The sequence below is a fragment of the Ictidomys tridecemlineatus genome, chromosome 3 (genome assembly GCF_052094955.1).
Source record: "Ictidomys tridecemlineatus isolate mIctTri1 chromosome 3, mIctTri1.hap1, whole genome shotgun sequence".
Taxonomy (NCBI): domain Eukaryota; kingdom Metazoa; phylum Chordata; class Mammalia; order Rodentia; family Sciuridae; genus Ictidomys; species Ictidomys tridecemlineatus.
Window position 1 is genome coordinate 146,419,108 of NC_135479.1, and position 21,834 is coordinate 146,440,941.

The 21,834-nt window shown below is 34.7% G+C and overlaps 1 protein-coding gene across 6 annotated transcripts in view; it reads right to left on the bottom strand.

The window, feature by feature from the left end:
- Nucleotides 1-4,874: 4,874 nt before the first annotated feature.
- Eaf2 (ELL associated factor 2) overlaps nucleotides 4,875-21,834 on the bottom strand; it is a 49,679-nt gene continuing 32,719 nt past the window's right edge. For 3 of the 6 annotated variants that reach the window (XM_005327653.4, XM_078044139.1, XM_040270283.2), the window contains 2 exons: nucleotides 15,694-15,954; nucleotides 4,875-10,964 (listed from right to left, as the gene is read on the bottom strand). In XM_005327653.4, coding sequence (XP_005327710.1) covers nucleotides 10,918-10,964; nucleotides 15,694-15,954 — 308 coding nt within the window. In that variant the 3' untranslated portion in view covers nucleotides 4,875-10,917. Of the gene's footprint in view, nucleotides 10,965-15,693; nucleotides 15,955-21,834 lie in introns of those variants that run through there. The other 3 variants (XR_013436854.1, XR_013436852.1, XR_013436853.1) reach the window with 1 other exon arrangement.

Sequence of the window (21,834 nt, forward strand, 5' to 3'; positions counted from 1 at the left end):
GAGTTTTAGGGGTACCTTGATAAAATTGTTGCTTATGCCTACATGTTGGAGGGCTGACTCTGTTTTCCTCTAGGAATTGCATAGTTTCTGGTTACATTTCTAGGTCTTTGATCTACTTAAGTTGACTTTTGGACAGGGTGAAAGATAAGGATCTAATCCCATTCTTCTATAGGCTGATAACCAGTTTTCCCAGAGCCATTTGTTTAGAAAGGCTGTCTTTTGTCCAGTGAATGATTTTGGTATTGTTGTTAAGGATCAGGTGACTCTATCTGTGTGGATTTGTCTCTGTATCTTCTATTCTATAACATTGTCTTTTTATGCCAGTACCATGCAGTTTTTGTTACTATAGCTCTGTAGAATAATTTGAAGTCAGATATTGTGATACCTCTAGCATTGTCATCGTCCTCCTCCCCCTCCCCCTCCCCCTCCTCCCCCTCCTCCTCCTCCTCCTCCTCCTCTGCTTTGGCTATCCTGGGTCTTTTATTCTTCCAAATGAATTTTACTTTTTTTTTTTACAACATTTTTTTGACAGTACATTGCTATAAATCCCTTTCTTTTGTATCTTCTAAATTAAAGTCCTTGAAAGATATAAAAACAACCTGTTATTTCATCCATTCCATTGTAAAAGATGCCTGCCCACGATAAAGGGAAACCAGTTATATAGACATTGAAGTGAAATGAAATGAACTGAGGCTCTTATAAAAACATGTATGGCTGCAGTACTAGGGTTTGTACTGAAGATGGAAAGACCACAAAGCAAACATGCATAAGTCAAGTAGATGGGCAATATGTGGTCTGATGTGTCTGTAAATGTTGACTATGAGCAGGGTAATCCTGGCTGTTCTAGGGTGTTGGTACCTTAGAGAAAAGTTAGAGGAAGGCAGGCAGAGAGACTAGAGACTAAAATCTGAATATGAGGGACCTCAATGGCATATAGAGAATTTAAGATTTTTTTTCTGGTTTTTTTTTTTGAGCTTTTTTTTATTGGTTGTTCACAACATTACAAAGCTCTTGACATAGCGTATTTCATACATTAGATTGAACTGGGTTATGAACTCCCAATTTTTACCCCAAATGCAGATTGCAGAATCACATCAGTTACACATCCACAATTTTACATAATGCCCTATTAGTAACTGTTGTATTCTGCTACCTTTCCTATCCCCTACTCTCCCCCCTCCCCTTCCCTCACAACTTCTCTCTCTACCCCATCTACTGTAATTCATTTATCTCCTTGTTTATTTTCCCATTCCCCTCACAACCTCTTATATGTAATTTTGTATAGCAATGAGGGTCTCCCTTCATTTCCATGCAATTTCCCTTTTCTCTTCCTTTCCCTCCCATCTCATGTCTCTGTTTAATGTTAATCTTTTCTTCCTGCTCTTCCTCCCTGCTCTGTTTATAGTTGCTCTCATTATATCAAAGAAGACATTTGGTATTTGTTTTTTAGGGATTGGCTAGCTTCACTAAGCATAATCTGCTCTAGTGCCATCCATTTCCCTGCAAATTCCATGATTTTGTCATTTTTTCGTGCTGCATAATATTCCATGGTGTATAAATGCCACATTTTTTTTATCCATTCATCTATTGAAGGGCATCTAGGTTGGTTCCACAGTCTAGCTATTGTGAATTGTGCTGCTATGAACATCGATGTGGCAGTATCCCCTGTAGTATGCTCTTTTAAGGTCTTCAGGGAATAGTCCGAGAAGGGCAATAGCTGGGTCAAATGGTGGTTCCATTCCCAGCTTTCCCAGGAATCTCCATACTGCTTTCCAAATTGCCCGCACCAATTTGCAGTCCCACCAGCAATGTACAAGTGTACCCTTTTCTCCACATCCTCACCAGCACTTGTTGTTGTTTGACTTCATAGTGGCTGCCAATCTTACTGGAGTGAGATGGTATCTTAGGGTGGTTTTGATTTGCATTTCTCTGAATGCTAGAGATGGTGAGCATTTTTTCATGTACTTGTTGATTGATTGTATGTCCTCTTCTGTGAAGTGTCTGTTCAGGTCCTTGGCCCATTTGTTGATTGGGTTATTTGTTATCTTATTGTCTAATTTTTTGAGTTCTTTGTTTACTCTGGATATTAGGGCTCTATCTGAAGTGTGAAGAGTAAAAATTTGTTCCCATGATGTAGGCTCCCTATTTACCTCTCTTATTGTTTCTTTTGCTGAGAAAAAACTTTTTAGTTTGAGTAAGTCCTATTTGTTGATTCTTGTTATTAACTCTTGTGCTATGGGTGTCCTATTAAGGAATTTGGAGCCCGACCCCACAATATGTAGATTGGAGCCAACTTTTTTCTTCTATCAGACGCAGAGTCTCTGATTTGATATCAAGCTCCTTGATCCATTTTGAGTTAACTTTTGTGCATGGCGAGAGAAAGGGATTCAGTTTCATTTTGTTGCATATGGATTTCCAGTTTTCCCAACACCATTTGTTGAAGATGCTATCCTTCCTCCATTGCATGCTTTTAGCCCCTTTATCAAATATAAGATAGTTGTAACTTTGTGGATTAGTCTCTGTGTCCTCTATTCTATACCATTGGTCCATCCGCCTGTTTTGGTACCAGTACCATGCTGTTTTTGTCACTAATGCTCTGTAATATAGTTTGAAATCTGGTATCGCTATACTGCCTGATTCACACTTCCTGCTTAGAATTGCTTTTGCTATTCTGGGTCTTTTATTTTTCCATATGAATTTCATGATTGCTTTATTTATTTCTACAAGAAATGCCGTTGGGATTTTGATTGGCATTGCATTAAACTTATAGAGAACTTTTGGTAATATCGCCATTTTGATAATGTTAGTTCTGCCTATCCATGAACAGGGTATATTTTTCTATCTTCTAAGATCTTATTCTATCTCTCTCTTTAGGGTTCTGTAGTTTTCATTGTATAAATCTTTCACCTCTTTTGTTAGGTTGATTCCCAAGTATTTTATTTTTTTTGAGGATATTGTGAATGGAGTGTTTTTCCTCATTTCCGTTTCAGAAGTTTTGTCACTGATATTCAGAAATGCCTTTAATTTATGCATGTTGATTTTATATCCTGCCACTTTGCTGAATTCATTTATTAGTTCTATTAGTTTCTTTGTAGACCCTTTTGGGTCTTCTAGGTATAGAATCATGTCTTCCGCAAATAGTGATAATTTAAGTTCTTCTTTTCCTATTTTTATGCCTTTAATTTCTTTCGTCTGTCTAATTGCTCTGGCCAGTGTTTTGAGAACTATATTGAATAGAAGTGGTGATAGAAGGCATCCCTGTCTTGTTGCAGATATTAGAGGGAATGCCTTCAATTTTTCTCCATTCAGAATGATGCTAGCCTGAAGCTTAGCATAGATAGCTTTTACAATGTCGAGGTAAGTTCCTGTTATCCCTAGTTTTTCTAATGTTTTGAACATAAAGGGATGCTGTACTTTGTCGAATGCTTTTTCTGCGTCTATTGAGATGATCATATGGTCCTTATCTTTAAGTCTATTGATGTGGTGAATAACATTTATTGATTTCCATATATTGAACTATCCTTGCATCCCAGGGATGAGTCCTACTTGATCATGGTGCACAATTTTTTTGATGTATTTTTGTATTTGATTCGCCAGAATTTTATTGAGGATTTTTGCATCTAGGTTCATTAGAGATATTGGTCTGTAGTTTTCTTTCTTTGAGGTGTCTTTGTCTGGTTTTGGAATCAGGGTGATGTTGGCCTCATAGAATGAATTTGGAAGAGCTCCCTCTTTTTCTATTTCCTGAAATAACTTGAAAAGTATTGGTATTAATTCTTCTTTAAAAGTTTTGTAAAACTCTGCTGTATACCCATCCGGTCCTGGGCTTTTCTTGGTTGGTAGTCTTTTGATTGCTTTTTCAATTTCATCCATTGATATTGGTCTGTTCAAATTGTGTGTATCCTCCTGACTCAGTCTGGGCAAATCATATGACTTAAGAAATTTATCAATGTCTTCACTATCTTCTATTTTATTGGAATATAGGTTTTCAAAATAATTTCTAATTGTCTTCTGTATTACTGTACCAAATGAATTTTACGATATTTTTTCCTAGTTCTGTGAAGAATGTCATTGCTATTTTGATGGGGATTGCATTGAATCTATATATTGCTTTTGGTATATGGCCATTTTAACAATATTAATTCTGCCTATCTATGGCAGATCTTTCTATCTTCTTGAGTCTTCTACAGTCTCTTTCTTCAATGCTGTATAGTTTTAGTGTAGAGATCTTTCATCTCCTTACATAAAATTTATTCCTAGGTATTTTTTAAGTTATTGTGAATGGGATTGCTTTCCTGATTTCTTTTTCAAAAGATTCATTATTGATGGATAAGAAAGGTATTGATTTTGTACCCTGCTACTTCGCTGAACTTGTTTATTGGTTCTAGAAATCTTCTGGTCGTATTTTGTGGGTCGTCTAAGTATAGGATCATATGATCTGCAAATAGTGATAATTTGACTTCTTCCTTTCCTTTTTTTATTCCTTTTATTTTCTTCTCTTGCTCTGGCTAGAATTTCTAGCACTACATTAAAAGAAATTATGAGTGAACATCTTTGACTTGTTCCAGATTTTAAAGGAAAAGCTTTCACTTTTTTCCCCATTTACTATGAGGATGGCTTTAGGTTTTTTATATAAAACCTTTATGTTGCGGCAAGTTCCTTCTATCCCTAGTTTCTTCAGTGTTTTTATCATGAATGGGTGTTGAATTTTGTCAAAGGCTTCATCTGCATCTATTGAGATGACTAAGTGATTTTTGTCTTAAATCTATATATGTGATGCATTGTGGCTGTGTTGGTCAATGTGGTTGAATAGGTCACCCGGCTACCTCAGTCGTAGGGGCAGGGATGCACAGTCAACACACAGATACCAGGAATTGGTGAGAGATGGCAGCGATGTCCTGCAAGACATCCAGCAAGTTCATTTATTATGGAAATGAATACAATTGATATTGAGCTCGGTTAGGGCGCATCCTCCAATCACACACAAGTAAAGCAGGTTATACAACATCTAGAAGGCAACAATCATAAATATTGTTACGTGGTGGAAGGCAGATTAGTAAGGTCTTTGTCCCTATGAAAGGGGCCTTATCACTGAGGATGTGGTTTCTCAAAAGGCTGGATCCTGCAGGTGTTCCTGTCAAGCCTGTATGGTTTTTCAAGCACTCTGAGTTGCTAATAGCTGATATCTGCAAACCAAGAGTGACTCCTACATTGCATTACACTTAATGATTTGTGTGTGCTATATCATCTCTTCCTCCCTGGGATAAAACCAAATTGGTCATGATGTACAACTTAATATGTTAATATGTTGTTGAACATGATCTAACATTTTGTTAAAGATTTTTACATCTTAGTTCATCAAGGATATTGGTCTGTAGTTTTTTTTTTCCCTTAATTTGTCCTTACCTAGTTTTGATATGAATGGGACAGTAGCTTCATAGAATGAATTTGGAAGTGTTTAATCCCTTTCTATTTCATGAAATAATTTAAGGATCATTGGCATTAGTTTTCCTTTTAAAGTCTGATAGAAATTAGCTAATAATTCATTTGGTCCTGAACTTTTCTTTGTTTGAAGGCTTTTAATCACTGCATCTATCTCATTACTAGTTATTGGTCTGTTTTAGTTTTCTGTGTCCTCTTGATTCAATTTTGGCATGTCATCTGTGTTTAAAAATGTATCCATTTCTTCTAGATTTCCAATTTATTGAAGTGTAAGTTTTCAAAATAGTCCCTAATGCTCCTCTGGATTTCTGTGAAATCTGTGGTGCTTTCTCTTTTTTTTAACTTTAATTTTATTAATTTGAGTCTTCTCTTTTTCTTTTGGTTAGTTTGGTTAAGTGCCTGCTAATCTTATATTTTCAAAGAACCACTGTTTCAAGGATCCCTTGTATTTTCTTTTTAGTCTCAATTTCAACAATATTGTTTTTGATTTTAAATTATTTCCTTCCTTCTACTGGTTTTAGAATTGGTTTGTTCTTTTTTTTCAAGGGCCCTGCCACAGTCTGGCTGGGCACAATTCAGGAGCCACTTGTCAAAAGAAACGAACTTTATTTTTAGAACCACACAGGCCAAAAAAAACAGCTCCTCAGGAAAAACCTTCAGAGCCCAACTGCCACCACCAGCTTCCCACAAGCCTCTCACACAAACACAAGCCTCACCACCTCCCACAATCCTCCTGGTCTTGAGCCCGATTGGCTGGGCCGCGTGGGCGGAGCCAAAGAAGTCCCCCAATGAGCATCACCGCAGAGGAGCCAACCAGCTAGATGTTGTTGGGGCCGCTGTGAGCCAATCATCAGCTGGCAGTCTAAAAGTTTGCTGGCAGCTGGAAGTTTGCTGGGGCCCCTTCGGCTGTGGCTCTCAACATCTCCCCCTCTGTTTAAACAATAAGCATGTGGCTTAGGGACCATGCCTGCCTTAGGTTGTCCAATAGTACATATGGTCCTTACCCATTATTGGATGAGTTGACCTCAAGGCATCAGCCTCCTGTCTTAGGTTGGTACCACTGCAATTGGATCTTGCCCGTCACTGACTACCGGTCCAGTACAGCCACACCTGTGGACAGGTCTTTGTACCAGCAGGGGGGTGAGGTTCTTTGCCTCACTTCTGTTGGCCCCCAAATTTCAGCTGAACAATCATGACAAGCAGAAGGGAGGAAGATACACCAAGCCAATTGACGGCTCCTTTTGGAAAAATTGTACCACCGATGACATCATCAGCAAAAATACCCCAACACTACCACAAGTCGCTGCACCAACAGATAGTTCACAAGGCATACAGGTGAATTCACAATGCATACAAGTGATACATAGTCCAGGCAAGTTCTGCAAGCAGTTCAGTGATGGCTATTGCAGAAGCTGTAGATTGGTTTTATCTTTGTCTTCACTGGCACTGGAATGAAGATAGGAATTCTGGCAATAATGGCTAAAGAAAAAATTATGTAACATTCCAGAAGGCACTAAAAGAAAACAATTTTCTTAACAATTTACATTATCTTGAACAGAATTATTAAATATAATGAAAAGGAAAGGTGAAAGTAAACAAACAGATCTGTTAACCTCCTTTCTTGTTCATATATTAAAACAATCCTCAACAGTTGTTTACCCAATTTAAATTAAACCATTTAAATCACATGAATAAAAAAATATTTGGATCCATTTTTTCATGAGCGCTCATCATATATGATATATGGACATACGTACATTCAAACATATAACACAAAATACAAGTGTGCACACATAATATAATACATACAAGACATAAAATAATAGTAAAGGCCTTATAACTTTTTACAGGTGAAATCTCCATTGCAATGTTTAAAAACTCTATAGTCAAAAAATAGAACTGATCAGCAAAACATTAACCTAGGTCTGTATGAGCTCAAAAAACAAAATAGAACTTCATGATGTGGGAAAGGGCAATAATAAAATAGATATTGAACAAAGCATCCTGGTTCTGTCGAAGATGTAAGGATAGCCAAACTGGAGTTTTGGATATCAGCTGTTATGGATTTGAGCCAAATCATCTTCTTTTTGGTCTGTAGAAATCGCTTTAGTTAATCTCTCTGGAATCCAAATCGGCTACTGTTCTTCCTGTGGAAACATACAAACAGACCCCCGACTCCAGACAATTACTGGGTCAGGACCTTTCCATTGTCCTATTAGAATATCTTTCCAAAGTACCTTGGGCTTATGTACATTTTTTGGACACATATGCCTTTCCGCAGCACTAAGTCCTGATGAATCCAAATTTAAAAAGTAAAAAGGGTTATTTTAAGTTTATCTTTGGGGAATATATACCCCTTCCCAATTCTGTCTTTTTGCTTTAATAAGTACATTTTAATAGTTTGATGGGCTCTTTCAACTATGCCTTGTCCCTGTGGATTGTATGGGATTCCTGTTATATGAGTAATGCCAAATGATGAGCAAAATTGTTTAAAAGAGGTAGAAGTATAACCAGGGGCATTATCTGTTTTTAAATGTTTTGGAACGCCCACAGTGGCAAAATTTTGTAAGCAATGAGCTATAACATCTTTAGTTTTATTCTCCGGCATGAAGGGACCCCATCAAAAATCCAGAAGAAGTATCAACTGTAACATGCAAATATTTTAATTTTCCAAATTCTGGCAAGTGTGTGACGTTCATCTGCCAAATATGGTTAGGTATGAATCCTCTAGGATTGACTCCAAGATTAACTTGTGGTAAAAAGGTCACACAATTTTGACATTGTTTTATTATTTGTCTAGCTTGTTCCTTAGTTATTTTAAAACACTTTTGTAAAGTATTAGCATTGACATGAAACCTTCTATGAAAATTTATAGCTTCTTCTAGTGTAGAGAAAATATGTATGTCATGTGTAGTTTTATCTGCTAAATCATTGCCCAAACTAAGGGCTCCAGGCAATCCTGTATGTGCCCTGATATGTCCTATAAAGAATGGATCTTTTCTGTTCCAGATTAGACTTTGTATAGTGGAAAACAAAGAGAAAACAGTAGAGGAAGGGGAAATCCTACCAGCATCTTCAAGGGATACTATAGCATTAACTATATACTGACTATCAGAAAATAGTTATATAGTTATATAGTATATAGTTAATGCTATAGCATTATATATTATAGCAGGCCCTAAGATGCATCATTGTTTATTTGGCATGCATAGCTATAAACTTTATTTTTAGAACCACCTTTATAGTGTCCTAGAGGTTCTGATATGTTGTATCATTATTTTTGTTTGATTCTAAGAATTTTTTTTGGAAGGAGTACAGGGTATTGAACTAAGGGGCACTCAACCATTGAGCCACATCTCTAGCCCTATTTTGTATTTTATTTAGAGACAAGGTTTCACTGATGCTTACCACTTCAATTTTTGCTGAGGCTGGCTTTGAACTTAAGATCCTCCCATCTCAGCCTTCCAAGCTGCTGGGATTATAGGCATGTGCAACTGCACCTGGCTGACTCTTAACAATTTTTAAAATTTTTTCTTTGACTTTTCTATCACTCATTCATTAATCAAACATGTATTTTTCAACCTCTGTGTGTTTATATAGTTTCTGTAGTTTTTCATGTTTATTTTTCATTTCATTCCATTATGATCTGATAAGATGCAAAGAATTATATTATTATTTTTTTATTTGCTGGAGTTGCTCTGTGGCCTAAAATATGATCTATTTTAGCTGCTGAAAATATATTTGGCTGTTGTTGGATGAAATTTATATTTAAAAAAAATTTTTTTTAGTTGTAGCTGGACACAATAACTATTTTTTTTTAATTTAACTTGTTTACGTGGTGCTGAGATTCGAACCCAGTGCCTCACACATGCTAGGCAAGCTCTCTACCACTGAACCACAACCCCAGCTCCTGGATGAAATATTTTATAGATGTATGTTAAGTTCCTTTTATTTACTTTTTTTCAGGTCCAATGAGTTTTTACTGAGTCTATATCTGGATGACCTAACTATTCATGAGTGAGATGTGTTGAAACCATCTAGTAATATTATACTGGAGTCTGAGTCTTTAATTTGAGTATTGTCTGTTTTATGTAATTAGGTGCATCAATATTTGGAGCATAAATATTTACTATCATTATATATTCTTGTCAAATAGTTCCCTTTACCAGTATGAAGTGAACTTTTTGTCTCTTTGGATTAATTTTGGATTAAAGTCTACTTTGTTAGACAGTAGCTACTCCAGCTCATTTTGGGGCTCCATTTTCATGGTTTATCAGTCTATCCTTTCTTGTAAAGAACATATAGTTGAGTCTTGTTTTCAAATCCATTCTAGCAGTCTATGTCTTTCAGAGAGTTGAGACCATTGAAGTGTTGAGACCATTTACATTCAATGTTATTATAGAAAGATGTTTATTAGTTTCTGCCATTTTCATTTATTTAAAATGTTTAATTTGGTATTGTTTCTCATTTTTAAGCTACTTTTCAAATGAGATTTGTTAACTTGTGAGCTCTGAGGCTGGGTTTTGATTTCTCCTGTGTAGAATACTTCTGTAGGTATTTTCTATAGTGTGAAATTAATAGTCAGGAATTCTTTTAGTTTCTGCTTATCTTGGAGGGTTTTTATTTCTTAGATTCTGAAAGATATCTTTGCTGGACATAGCAATATTGGATGATGGTTATTTTCCTTCAGGACTTGGAACACATCATTTCAAGCTCTCCTGGATTTTGGAATTTGTGCTGATACATTGGAAGTAATTCTGATTGGCTTGACTGTAAATGTGACCTTTTTCTCTTGAAGCTTTTAAAATTTTTACCCTTGTTCTGTATGTCAGGCATTTCAATCATAAATGTGTCATAGAGAGATTCTTTTTGATATTATCTATTTGGGTTCTGAATGCTTCCTGTTTCTGGATGTCCATCTCAAGAATCCACTTATTTTCACCCCAAATTTAAGGAATATCAGACAGGAAAGGCTCAGATATAAAATTTAATAAATTCATTATAAATCATTATAAATCATTAATTTCACAATTGGAGACAGCAGTGAGAAAAAAAATAGTATATTGAACTTAAGACTCTAGAAATCTTTTTTTTTTTTTTTTTTTAATAGTGCTAGGGATTAAACCCAGGGCTTTGTGCATGCAAGACCAGCACTCTACCAACTGAGTTATATCCCCTGCCCTAAGACTAGAAATCTTGAATTCCAACTTGTTAACTAATAACACCTGGGCAAGTTAACAACCTCTGACTCTGTTTCCTCATTTATCAAACTTCATAAAAATTTTCTTTAGATTAAACAAAGACAACACATGAAAATGCTAGTATTCAATAAAAAGTTAAAAATTATGAATTGAATTTAATTTCCTTTATCATAAAAAGTTAAGGCATATTTTCCTACCATACTAGTTTTTATTCTTAATACAAAATAAATTATCACATGCCTTAAAAATGTTATATTTATAGCTAAAAATTTCCTTAGTCATCACTGTCACTTTCTGATTCACTCAGCTGCAAATCATTTCCTAAAATAAAAGAGAAATAACAAAATTTTAGTAACTAAATATTTAAATTAATTAGTAGTAATTAATTAAATATAAATAGTTACTTATTTTTCATAACATAAATATTATGCAAAATGTAACACCACAAGTGATTCTATTTAGATAGCTTTTTGTCATTTATAATCATATTATTTATCTTGTAAATAACTCAAGTAATATTGCCTAAAAAGAAAAAAGTATTACCATCAAACTTTTGTCATAGCTTTAGCACCACTGGCATCTGCTTTAGTCTTCTTTCACATACCAACATTACTTTTCTTTTTTAATACCACTGACTTATTACATGTGGTTTAGATCAGATCATCATTTTGGAGAGTTAAAAAAATGTTATATAATTTTTTACTTAAAATGCAGTCAAAGTCATTAAAGAATACATTTCAAGAATATGTCATCATTGATTATTTTTGTAAATCATCTTTAATTTAGTCATGGGGCTTATATTTCAGTGGAGGACATGCAGTAAACAAATGAACAAACATGTAACATAATGGCCAGTATGAATAAGTGTTATGAAAAAATAAAGATGAGTATAGAGATAGTGGTGGAAGGTGTTTTAGACAGGGTAGCTAGAAAATATTAATGTAGAGAGAAAGTCATAAAAAATGAGGGTGGGGAGATGCAGATGTCCAAACTAAGGGAACAGCAAGCAGAAAAGCCCCAGGGAGGGAGTATGCTTGTTGTGTTCTTTATCTTGCAAGAAGCCACTGTGGCTAGAGTGGAATGAATGAGGAAGAGAATGGTGGGAAATTAGGTCAGAAAGATATCCAGAAGGTCAAGGTAAAAACTTTGAATTTTGTTTGAAACATAATGAGGATTCATGTGAAAATTTTAAGCAGGCAGATGACGAATGAGAGCTGTACATCAATTAATACACTACAATGGAGAGGAAGAAACACAGAGGGAAGGAGAGGAGTTGAGTCTATTGCAGTTTCTCACATAAGAAAAAATAGCTTTGAAGTGTCTGGAGCTTGTCCTTTCATCCTTGAGGTTTACTACTGTGGATTTACTACTGCGTTGGGTTCTATATTTATTCATATTTATCTGGCTTATTAGCTGAAATAGATTCATAACTTCCTTCAATTTTGGAAAATTCTCAGAATTGAGTTTTCATTCTATTCTTTTCATTCTTTCTGGAATTCCCACTGCACAGTGTTTAACTTTCTGTTATCTTCCTTATCTCTAAACTGCTCTCTCACTTCTCATTTCTATCTTGTATCGTGTTCTGGAATAGTTCCTTAATCTTATCTTCTATTTCAATAATTCATTCTTCAACTATGTCTAGTCTACAGTTTTTCCCATTTATTGATTTTTTAAAAAATTTCAATGACCAACCTTTCTGTTTTTACTTTTTTGTGGTGCTGGTGATAAATGTTCTACTACTGAGCTATATCCCCAGTCTTTGAATCTTTTTAACAATCTATTGGATTTTGATTCATTTCTGCTTGACTTTGTTGAATAATATGGCTTTTAAAGTTATATCTTTGTGCATCTTTTGAACATTTTTAGCATACTTCTTTAAATGTCTTTGTCTTAAACTGTTCTACAACAAATTTTCATTTGCAAAGAATTCATGTTCCAATTGTTAATTTTGTTAGCTTTCTAAGCATTAGATTTTTTCTTATGTTTTAGAATTATGTTTGCTCGTTTACTAACCAAAGAGTATCCCCACCTGTACCAATACCTTGCATCCTCTCATCCTCTCCAAAATACTGTAACTTCAAATATAAGCAAGACTCAGGTTACCTAAATCATATCAAGCACTTTTAATCCTTCCCTGAAGCTCCTTACCACTACCAACTCTTTTTGAACTCAGGAGCCAATGAGTAGGGCTTCAGCCTGACCAAGCCTGCAGTTTTATGTTTGTATTCTAGTTCCTGTCTATGGACATGTTTATTTTATGTTTGATCCTGGTCATGCCTGGCTTTTATCTTTTAATATTTTATATATTGTTACAGTATTTGGCACAAAGACAATTTTTAAAATATAAATTCACTGTGCCATGCAGTACCAGAAAACTATCCTACAGTTTTAAAAAAAATTTCTAAGAGATAAACTCTCCTGAATTCCAAATTCTATAAGACAATGTGACCTTCATTTCCGAGGAGGAAACTGAAGCTTCAGAAAAGTTAAATGAATTATTATTGATTAAATAATTAGTGATAAATAGGAATATAATACATATATTCTGATTGAGCACTCAGGTCCTCTAGGATCCAGTAATTTCTCAGAAAAATTTCCTAATGTCTACTCAGCTTCTCATTCAGTCCAACCAACCTGAGTTTTCTCAGTGCTCCCTTAGCCATTTAAATTGAATGGTCCAATTTTAACTCACAAGTCAGGAATAATACTGAGTAACTGGAGGTTCAAAATATCTTTTCTGGTCCCCAATTAACTCAAAGTTTACTCTCTCTACCACTCAGTCTTGGTTCCTCCCTTCGTTAGTTCAGTTATTGGGCTAGTAATTTTTTCAAGATGCTTACCTTTTTTTCATCAGAATTAGCAGTCAGTTCAGTTTTAAATAAATAGAAAGTTCCTTTCCCCAGGGAATACCAACATGCATGCCTTGATTAAAAAGTATTTACTGAGCATATACTATGTATCAGATACTATGCTAGGTGCTAGTATTCTATGATGAGCAAAACAAAACAAGATCCCTGTCATTATGGAGATTCTACTCCAGAGAAAGACAGTAAATCACACAAATAAATGTTAATTTACAATTGTTACAACTGTTATAAAAAAATATCTGGGCTGTGGCTGAGTGATAGGGCACTTGCCTGGCATGTGTGAGGCACTGGGTTGAATTCTCAGCACCACATATAAATAAATAAAATAAAGGTCTATCAACAACTAAAAAAATATTTTTTAAAAAGATGTATCTGATATCTTATGGAGCTATACAAAATATTATCAGACTATCAGAAGAGGAAGGAAGACTTTTTTTGAGAAAGTAAACATTGAACTGTAATCTAAAGAAGAACATTTAAACCACATGAAAGGAAGAAAGGTTACTGGTTGTATGAATAGCATTTATAAGGGCACTGAGAGGAGTAAAAGTATTTGAGTACAGTAATAAAAAGAAGGCAGAAAAGAAAGACATAAAACCATTATGTTAAAATATTCTGTCTCTATTTTCAAAGAAATCATGTTATTGAAAAGTTTAAAGCAGTTTAAATTGTATTTAAGTTGTGAAAAGATCAATATAGCTATAATGTATATAATGGATCAAAAATGGCTTTGCATAGATAAGGGATGAATCAGTTAAGAAATAATTATAGTAGTTAAAGCAAGAAAAAAAATGAAAGTTGAACTAGAATGGTAGTGGCAGAGATGGAAGAGAAGTAGATAAATTTGAAAAATATTTGTGAGGCAAGTAAAAAAGGACTTGGTGAAGGATTAGCTACACTGTAAAGAGACACAGAAACTCAACCCTTGAATGTAATCAGGCTTCTGTTCTGCATAATTAGATAAATGCTCCCTTTCACTAAGAGGAAACAAGGTGAGCCAAGGATATGAAGTGGGTTGGGACAAATTGAGTTTGGATTGCCTTTCACTAGGAAATGCTAGAACATGTGTCTAAACCTCAGAGGTCTGGGTTAGAGATGAAAATTTGCAAGTTACCTGCATGTAGGTATTGACTAAAACAGAAACAAGAAAGAGATTATCTAGGGAAAGAGGACGGAATAAAAAGAAAAAATGACTCTGGAGTAAGCCTTGAGGAACTCCAACTAAAATGACTGAATAGAAGTTTATAAACCTACAAAGGAGAAAGAAAAGAAGATCTTAAAAGAGCATACTATAGGGATACTGCCACATCGATGTTCATAGCAGCACAATTCACAATAGCTAGACTGTGGAACCAACCCAGATGCCCTTCAATGGATGAGTGGATTAAAAAAATGTGGCATCTATACATCATGGAGTATTACACAGCACTAAAAAATGACAAAATCATGGGATTCGCAGGGAAATGGATGACACTAGAGCAGATTATGCTTAGTGAAGCTAGCCAATCCCTAAAAAACAAATACCAAATGTCTTCTTTGATATAATGAGAGTAACTAAGAATAGAGCAGGGAGGAAGAGCAGGAAGAAAAGATTAACATTAAACAGAGACATGAGGTGGGAGGGAAAGGGAGAGAAAAGGGGAATTGCATGGAAATGGAGGGAGACCCTTATTGTTATACAAAATTACATATAAGAAGTTGTGAGGGGAATGGGAAAATAAACAAGGAGAGAAATGAATTACAGTAGATGGGGTATCAAGAGAAGATGGGAGGGGAGGGGAGGGGGGATAGTAGAGGATAGGAAAGGTAGCAGAATACAACAGTTACTAGTATGGCATTACGTAAAAATGTGGATGTGTAACCGATGTGATTCTGCAATCTGTATTTGGGGTAAAAATGGGAGTTCATAACTCACTTGAAGCTAATGTATGAAATATGATATGTCAAGAGCTTTGTAAGGTTTTGAACAACCAATAAAATAAATAAATAAATAAAAATCAAGAAAGCATTATATTACAGAGTCAAAAGAAAATGAATAATTCAATAATTCAATAAAGTCATGGTTAACAGTGTTGAATACATAAAATAGAAGTCTTCCTCTTTACCTAAAACTTAGATCACAATCCATATGGCTCCACCGTGAATTCCTACTTTTCTAATTGCTCATGTTTACATATACTTACGTAAAGTATTCATTAGAAGGCCACTGTTGTCATGAAATCTATTATGACTAGTATCTACATCAGAAGTTCTGTACTGTGGTATGGCAGACATGGTAGGATGTCCTGAGATATATTTCCCTGGATCAGAAGGAGAGGTTTTGCCTCTTTCATCATCTGAGTCATTAGAACTATCCTCACTACTTGAAGATGAAGAACTTTCAGAATCTGATGAACTCTCACAACTGCTCATCTGGTCCATTAGACTAGCTTCTGCTTTCAGTTCTGAAAATAAAAAAGGAATAAATAAATAGGTTAAACAAATAATACTGAATATAATAAGAGCAGAATGTACTGGTTTCTGAGAAACCATTGATGATGAATCAATAAAGCCAAACATACATCATCTAAAGCATTCTACGTAGCTGGGCACAGGGCACACACCTGTAATCCCAGAGGTTTGGGAGCCTGAAGCAAGAGGACAAGTTCAAAGCTAGCCTCATCAACTTAGCAAGACCCCAAGCAACTCAGTGAGACTTGTTCCTAAAGAAAATATTAAAAAAGGCTGGAGATGTGGCTTAATGATTAAGTTCAACCCCCGACCAAAAATAAATAAATAAATACAAATAATTAAATAAATAAATAAAGGATACATTAAAAAAAAACTACTTCTATGATTGCCCTACTTCAGGCGATTATGAGAATTAAAAGACATATACAATGACTATATCTAAATTCTACATTTATTTATACCACTGTATTTAAATATTCAGGTAACTAAAATAATATATAATAAATAATGTGAAAATTAAGACTATAAAAATTAATACCTATTTTGGCAGAAATTATCTTCCATTTTTTCTTATTCTCTTATTTATAATGCAACGTGATACATGCCAATGAATTTCCTCATTCTTCTCTATTGTTATAATATTCCTTTATAAATATACCATAAGTTATTCTTTTCTATAAATGGATATGTTTTTTCCAGTTTTTAGCATTATGAATGAAGCTGTTATGAAAATTTTTCTATAATTCTTTTTGTGAATATATGCATTGACTTCTCTTGGGAAGAAAGTGAGGAGAGCTGAGTGACTCTCCTCTACTTCATCCATCCACCATGAAGTTCTGTTTCATCTCAGGCCCAAAGTCATGGAGTTGGCCGATCATGGACTGAACTTCTGAATCTATCAGCCTCAACCTTTTTGTCTTCAAAGTTGTTCTTGTCAGAAATTTTGGTCATATGATTAAGGGCCTGGTTCTGCACCCAAGGCAGCATTATTTTATGTAAATTTATTTATTTATTTATTTATGACAGCAGAATACATTACAATTCTTATTACATATATAGAGCACAAATTTTCATATCTCTGGTTATATACAAAGTATATTCACACCAATTCATGTCTTCATAAATGTACTTTGGGTAGTAATGATCATCACATTCCACCATCATTAATTACTCTATGCTCCTCCTTTCCCTTCAATCTCTCTGCCCTACCTAGAGTTCGTCTATTCCTCCCATGCTCCAGCTCCCTATCCCACTACAAATCAGCCTCCTTATATCAAAGAAAATATTTGGCATTTGGATTTTTGGGATTAGCTAACTTCACTTAGCATTATTTTCTCTAACTCTCCATTTACCTGCAAATGCCATTTTATTCTCTTTTATTGCTGAGTAATATCCATTGTGTATATATGCTACATTTTTTTAATACATTCGTCTATTGAAGTGCATCTAGGTTGGTTCCACAGTTTAGCTATTGTGAATTGTGCTGCTATAAACATTGATGTGGCTGTGTCCCTGTAGTATGCTGTTTTTAAGTCCTTTGGGTAGACCGAGGAGAGGGATAGCTGAGTCAAATAGTGGTTCCATTCCAAGTTTTCCAAGAAATCTCCATACTGCTTTCCATATTGGCAGCACCAATTTGCAGTCCTACAAGCAGTGTATGAGTGTACCTTTTCCCCTAATTATTGTTGTGTTCATTATACTTGCCATTCTGACTAGAGTCAGATAAAATCAGAGTGGTTTTAATTTGCATTTCTCTAATTGCTAGTGATGATGAACATTTTTTCATGTATTTGTTGACTGATGGTACATCATCTCTGATAAGTGTCTCTTCAGGTCCTTGGCCCATATATTGATTGTTTTTTTTTTGTTTTTTTTTTTTTTGGTGTTTAGCTTTTTGAGTTCTATATATATCCTAGTGATTAGTGCTCCATCTGATGTGTGAGGGATAAAAATTTGCTCCCAAGATGTAGGCTCTCTATTCACCTCACAGATTGTTTCTTTGGCTGAGAAGAAGCTTAGTTTGAGTCCATCCGATTTATTGATTCTTGATTTTCATTCTTGTGCCAAAGAAGTCTTATTAAGGAAGCTGGGGCCTAATTCCACATGATGGAGATTAGTGCCTACTTTTTCTTCTATTAGACACAGGATCTCTGGTTGTATTCCTAAGTCCTTGATCCATTTTGAGTTGAGTTTTGTGCTTGGTGAGAGATAGAGGTTTAATTTCATTTTGTTGCATATAGATTTCCAGTTTTCCCAACAAATGTCTACCATTGTTGAAGAGGCAATCTTTTCTCCAATACATGTTCTTGGCACCTTTGTATAATATAAGATAATTGTAGTTTTGTGGGTTAGTCTCTGTGTCCTCTATTCTGTACCATTGGTCTACCAGCCTGTTTTGGTGCCAATACATGCTGTTTTTGTTACTATTGCTCTGTAGTATAGTTTAAGGCCTGGTATAGCAATACCACCTGTTTCACTCTTCCTGCTTAGAATTGCTTTAGCTATTCTGGGTCTCTTATTTTCCAGATGAATTTCATAATTGCTTTTTCTATTTCTATGAGGAATGCCACTGGGATTTTGATTGGAATTTCATTGAATCGGTATAGTGCTTTTGGTAGTATGGTAATTTTAATAATATTAATTCTACCTATCCATGAGCAAAGTAGATCTTTCCATCTTCTAAGATCTTCTTCTATTTCTCTCTTTAGGGTTCTGTAATTTTCATTGAATAGATCTTTCACTTCTTTTGTTAAGTTGATTCCCAAGTATTTTTTTTTTTTTGAGGATATTGTGAATGGGGTAGTTTTCCTCATTTCCTCTTCAGAGGATTTGACACTGATATACAGGAATGCCTTTGATTTATAGGTGTTGATTTTATATCCTGCTACTTTGCTGAATTCATTTACTAGTTCTAGGAGTTTTCTGGTGGAACTTTTAGAGTCTTACAGGTATAGAATCATATAATCAGCAAATAATGCCAATTTGAGTTCTTCTTTTCCTATATGTATCCCTTTAATTAGTTTCGTCTGTCTAATTGCTCTGGCCAGTGTTTCAAGAACTTTGTTAAATATAAGTGGTGAAAGAGGGCATCCCTGTCTTATTCCAGTTTTTAGAGGGAATGCCTTCAGTTTTTCTCTATTTAGAATGATGTTGGCCTGAGGCTTAGCATAGATAGCCTTTATGATGTTGAGATATGTTCCTGTTATACCAAGTGTTTCTAGTGTTTTGAACATAAAGGTGTGCTGTATTTTGTCAAATGCTTTTTCTGCATCTATTGAGATGATCATATAATTCTTATCTTTAAGTCTATTGATGGTGATGAATTACACTTACTGATTTCCATATGTTAAACCAACCTTGCATCCCTGGGATGAATCTCACTTGATCATGGTGCACAATCTTTTTTATATATTTTTTTATTTGATTTGCCAGAATTTTATTGAGAATCCATGGCAGCATTTAAAAAAATAATATTTGTAGTTGTAGATGGACAGATGTCTTTATTTTATTGGTTTATTTTTGTGTGGTGCTGAGGATCAACCCCAGTGCCTCATGCATGCTAGGCAAGTGCTCTGGCACCAAGCCCCAGCCCCAGACTACCCATGGCAGCATTTTGAGGTAGGGAAGCTTTATGAGGCAGGGCCTAGTTGGAGGTCTTCCAATCACTGGAGTAAACTGTTTGCTCTGCCATGCACTCCTTGCCATTACCATCTGACACCCCAATCAGAGGCCTAAAAGCATGGACCTACTGGATCGTGGATTAAAATTTTTTAAACTGTGAGCCAAAATAAACCTTTTGATTTTATAAGTTGATTATCCGAGGTATTTGTTACAATAATGGAAAGCTAACATAGAGGAAACATAAATAAACTAATTTTATGAGGTTGAGCATTTTTATTTTGGGGATGCTTTTTAATTGCTAATACAAGTTCTTTAATGCTGTGTTAGTCAGCTTTAAGTTTCTGTGACCATAATACTTGTTAAGAACAACTTAGAGGGGAAAAGTTTATTTGGGGCTCACAGTTTCAGAGGTTGAGTTCATGGTCTGCTCAATCCACTGTTCTGGGCCTGAGGTGACAAAGAACATCATGGTAGAAGGATGTAGTAGAGGAAAACGGCTCAGCTCATGGCAGCCAGGAAGGAGAAAGAAAAGAGTTGTATAAAGCCAGGGAGAAGATACATAATTCCCAAGAGCATGCCCCCACTTCCTCTAGCCATTTACCTTCTGCCTACTGTTACCACTTAGTAATCCATTCAAATTATTAATCTATCAAATGGATTAGTCCACTGATTAGTTAGGTGGCAGCTCTCATAAACTCATTATTTCACCTCTAAACGTTGCTACACGAAAACCTATAAGCTTTTGGGGGTCACCTTATATCCAAATCCTAACAAGTATTTATAGGAGTAGATTGTCTACTTCATCTTGACTGAGTTTTGCAGTTTTTAACTTTTTTAGAAATTGGTCTATTTCTTCTAAATTGTTATTTCTGAGTATAAAGTTTTAATATTCCTCTATAACCCTTTGAATAGCTATTGCATTCTGTAATGAACTCATTACTGGTTATAGAAATACATATTGTATTTCTGAGGTTAGTAAATTGTGTTTTGTTTTTATTTTGTCTCTTATTAGAGATTTATCAACAGTATTAATTTTTTGATGAGCTGCTCTTATCTCACTGATTTTTTTCTATCATTTTTAGGTTGTTAATTTCATTGATTTCACTTATCATTTTTATTATTTGCTTCTTTATGCTTTTTTGGGTTTAACTACTTCTCCTATTCTAGTTTTCTAGTTTTCAAATTATCATAACACCTTTATTCTTTTCTAATGTAAGCATTTGGTGCCACAAATTCCTCCCTCAGCACCGCTATACTGTATCCCACATATTTTGGCATGCTGTATTTATACATTTAGCTATAAATATTTCTGATCTTTTATTCTTCTTTAATTCATAAATCATTTAGAAGTATGCTAATTTCCAAATGTTCATAGACATTTTTCCTATTGTCTGTTATTGATTTTTAGTTTAATTCCATCATAGTCAAGGAACACAGTTTGTATGATTTTGTTTTTCATAAATGTATTGAGGTTTGTTTTATGACTCAGGATATGAAATATCTTGGTGAACACTTAATGGGCACGTGAAAAAAAAAAAGGTGCATTCTGTTGTTGTGCATACTGTTGTATATATATATGTATGTGTGTTAGTCAGATCCTGTAGGTTGATTGTGTTGTTCATACTTTCTACATATATTTATTGATTTCTTATCTAGTAGTTCTATTATTGACAGTTGCTGATAGTAGAGTGAAGACATAACTCAAGCATAACTGAACTTTTATACTTCTCCTTTCAACTCTATCAGTTATGTTTTTGATAGACAGAATGCCTTTATTTTATTTGTTTACTCTTAAGTGGTGCTAAGGATCAAACACAGTGCCTCACCATGCTCAGCAAGTGCTCTGCCAATGAGCTACAGCCACAGCCCCAACTCTATCAGTTTCTACCTCATAATTTTGCAGTTCTTTTGTTGGATATAAAACACATTTATCTTTTTAGTGGATCAATTCTTTAATTATTATTAATATACTTATTTGTAGTAATTTGTTTTGCTCTTGTCTACTTTGATACTAGTATAGGTACATACACTTCTTAAAATTAATGTTTACATGGTATATTTTTTCATTCTTTTACTTTCAAACTACTTATTCCATTTTTTCTCTTTAAAAAGCACACAGCTGTATGTTTTTTATAGACTGAATTTTTTCTTTTCAACTGGTTTACTTATTCATATTTGAAGTAATTATTGATATGTCAAGGCTTAAAGGTGTCATTTTATTACTTATTATTTGTATTTCCTCTGTATTTCAT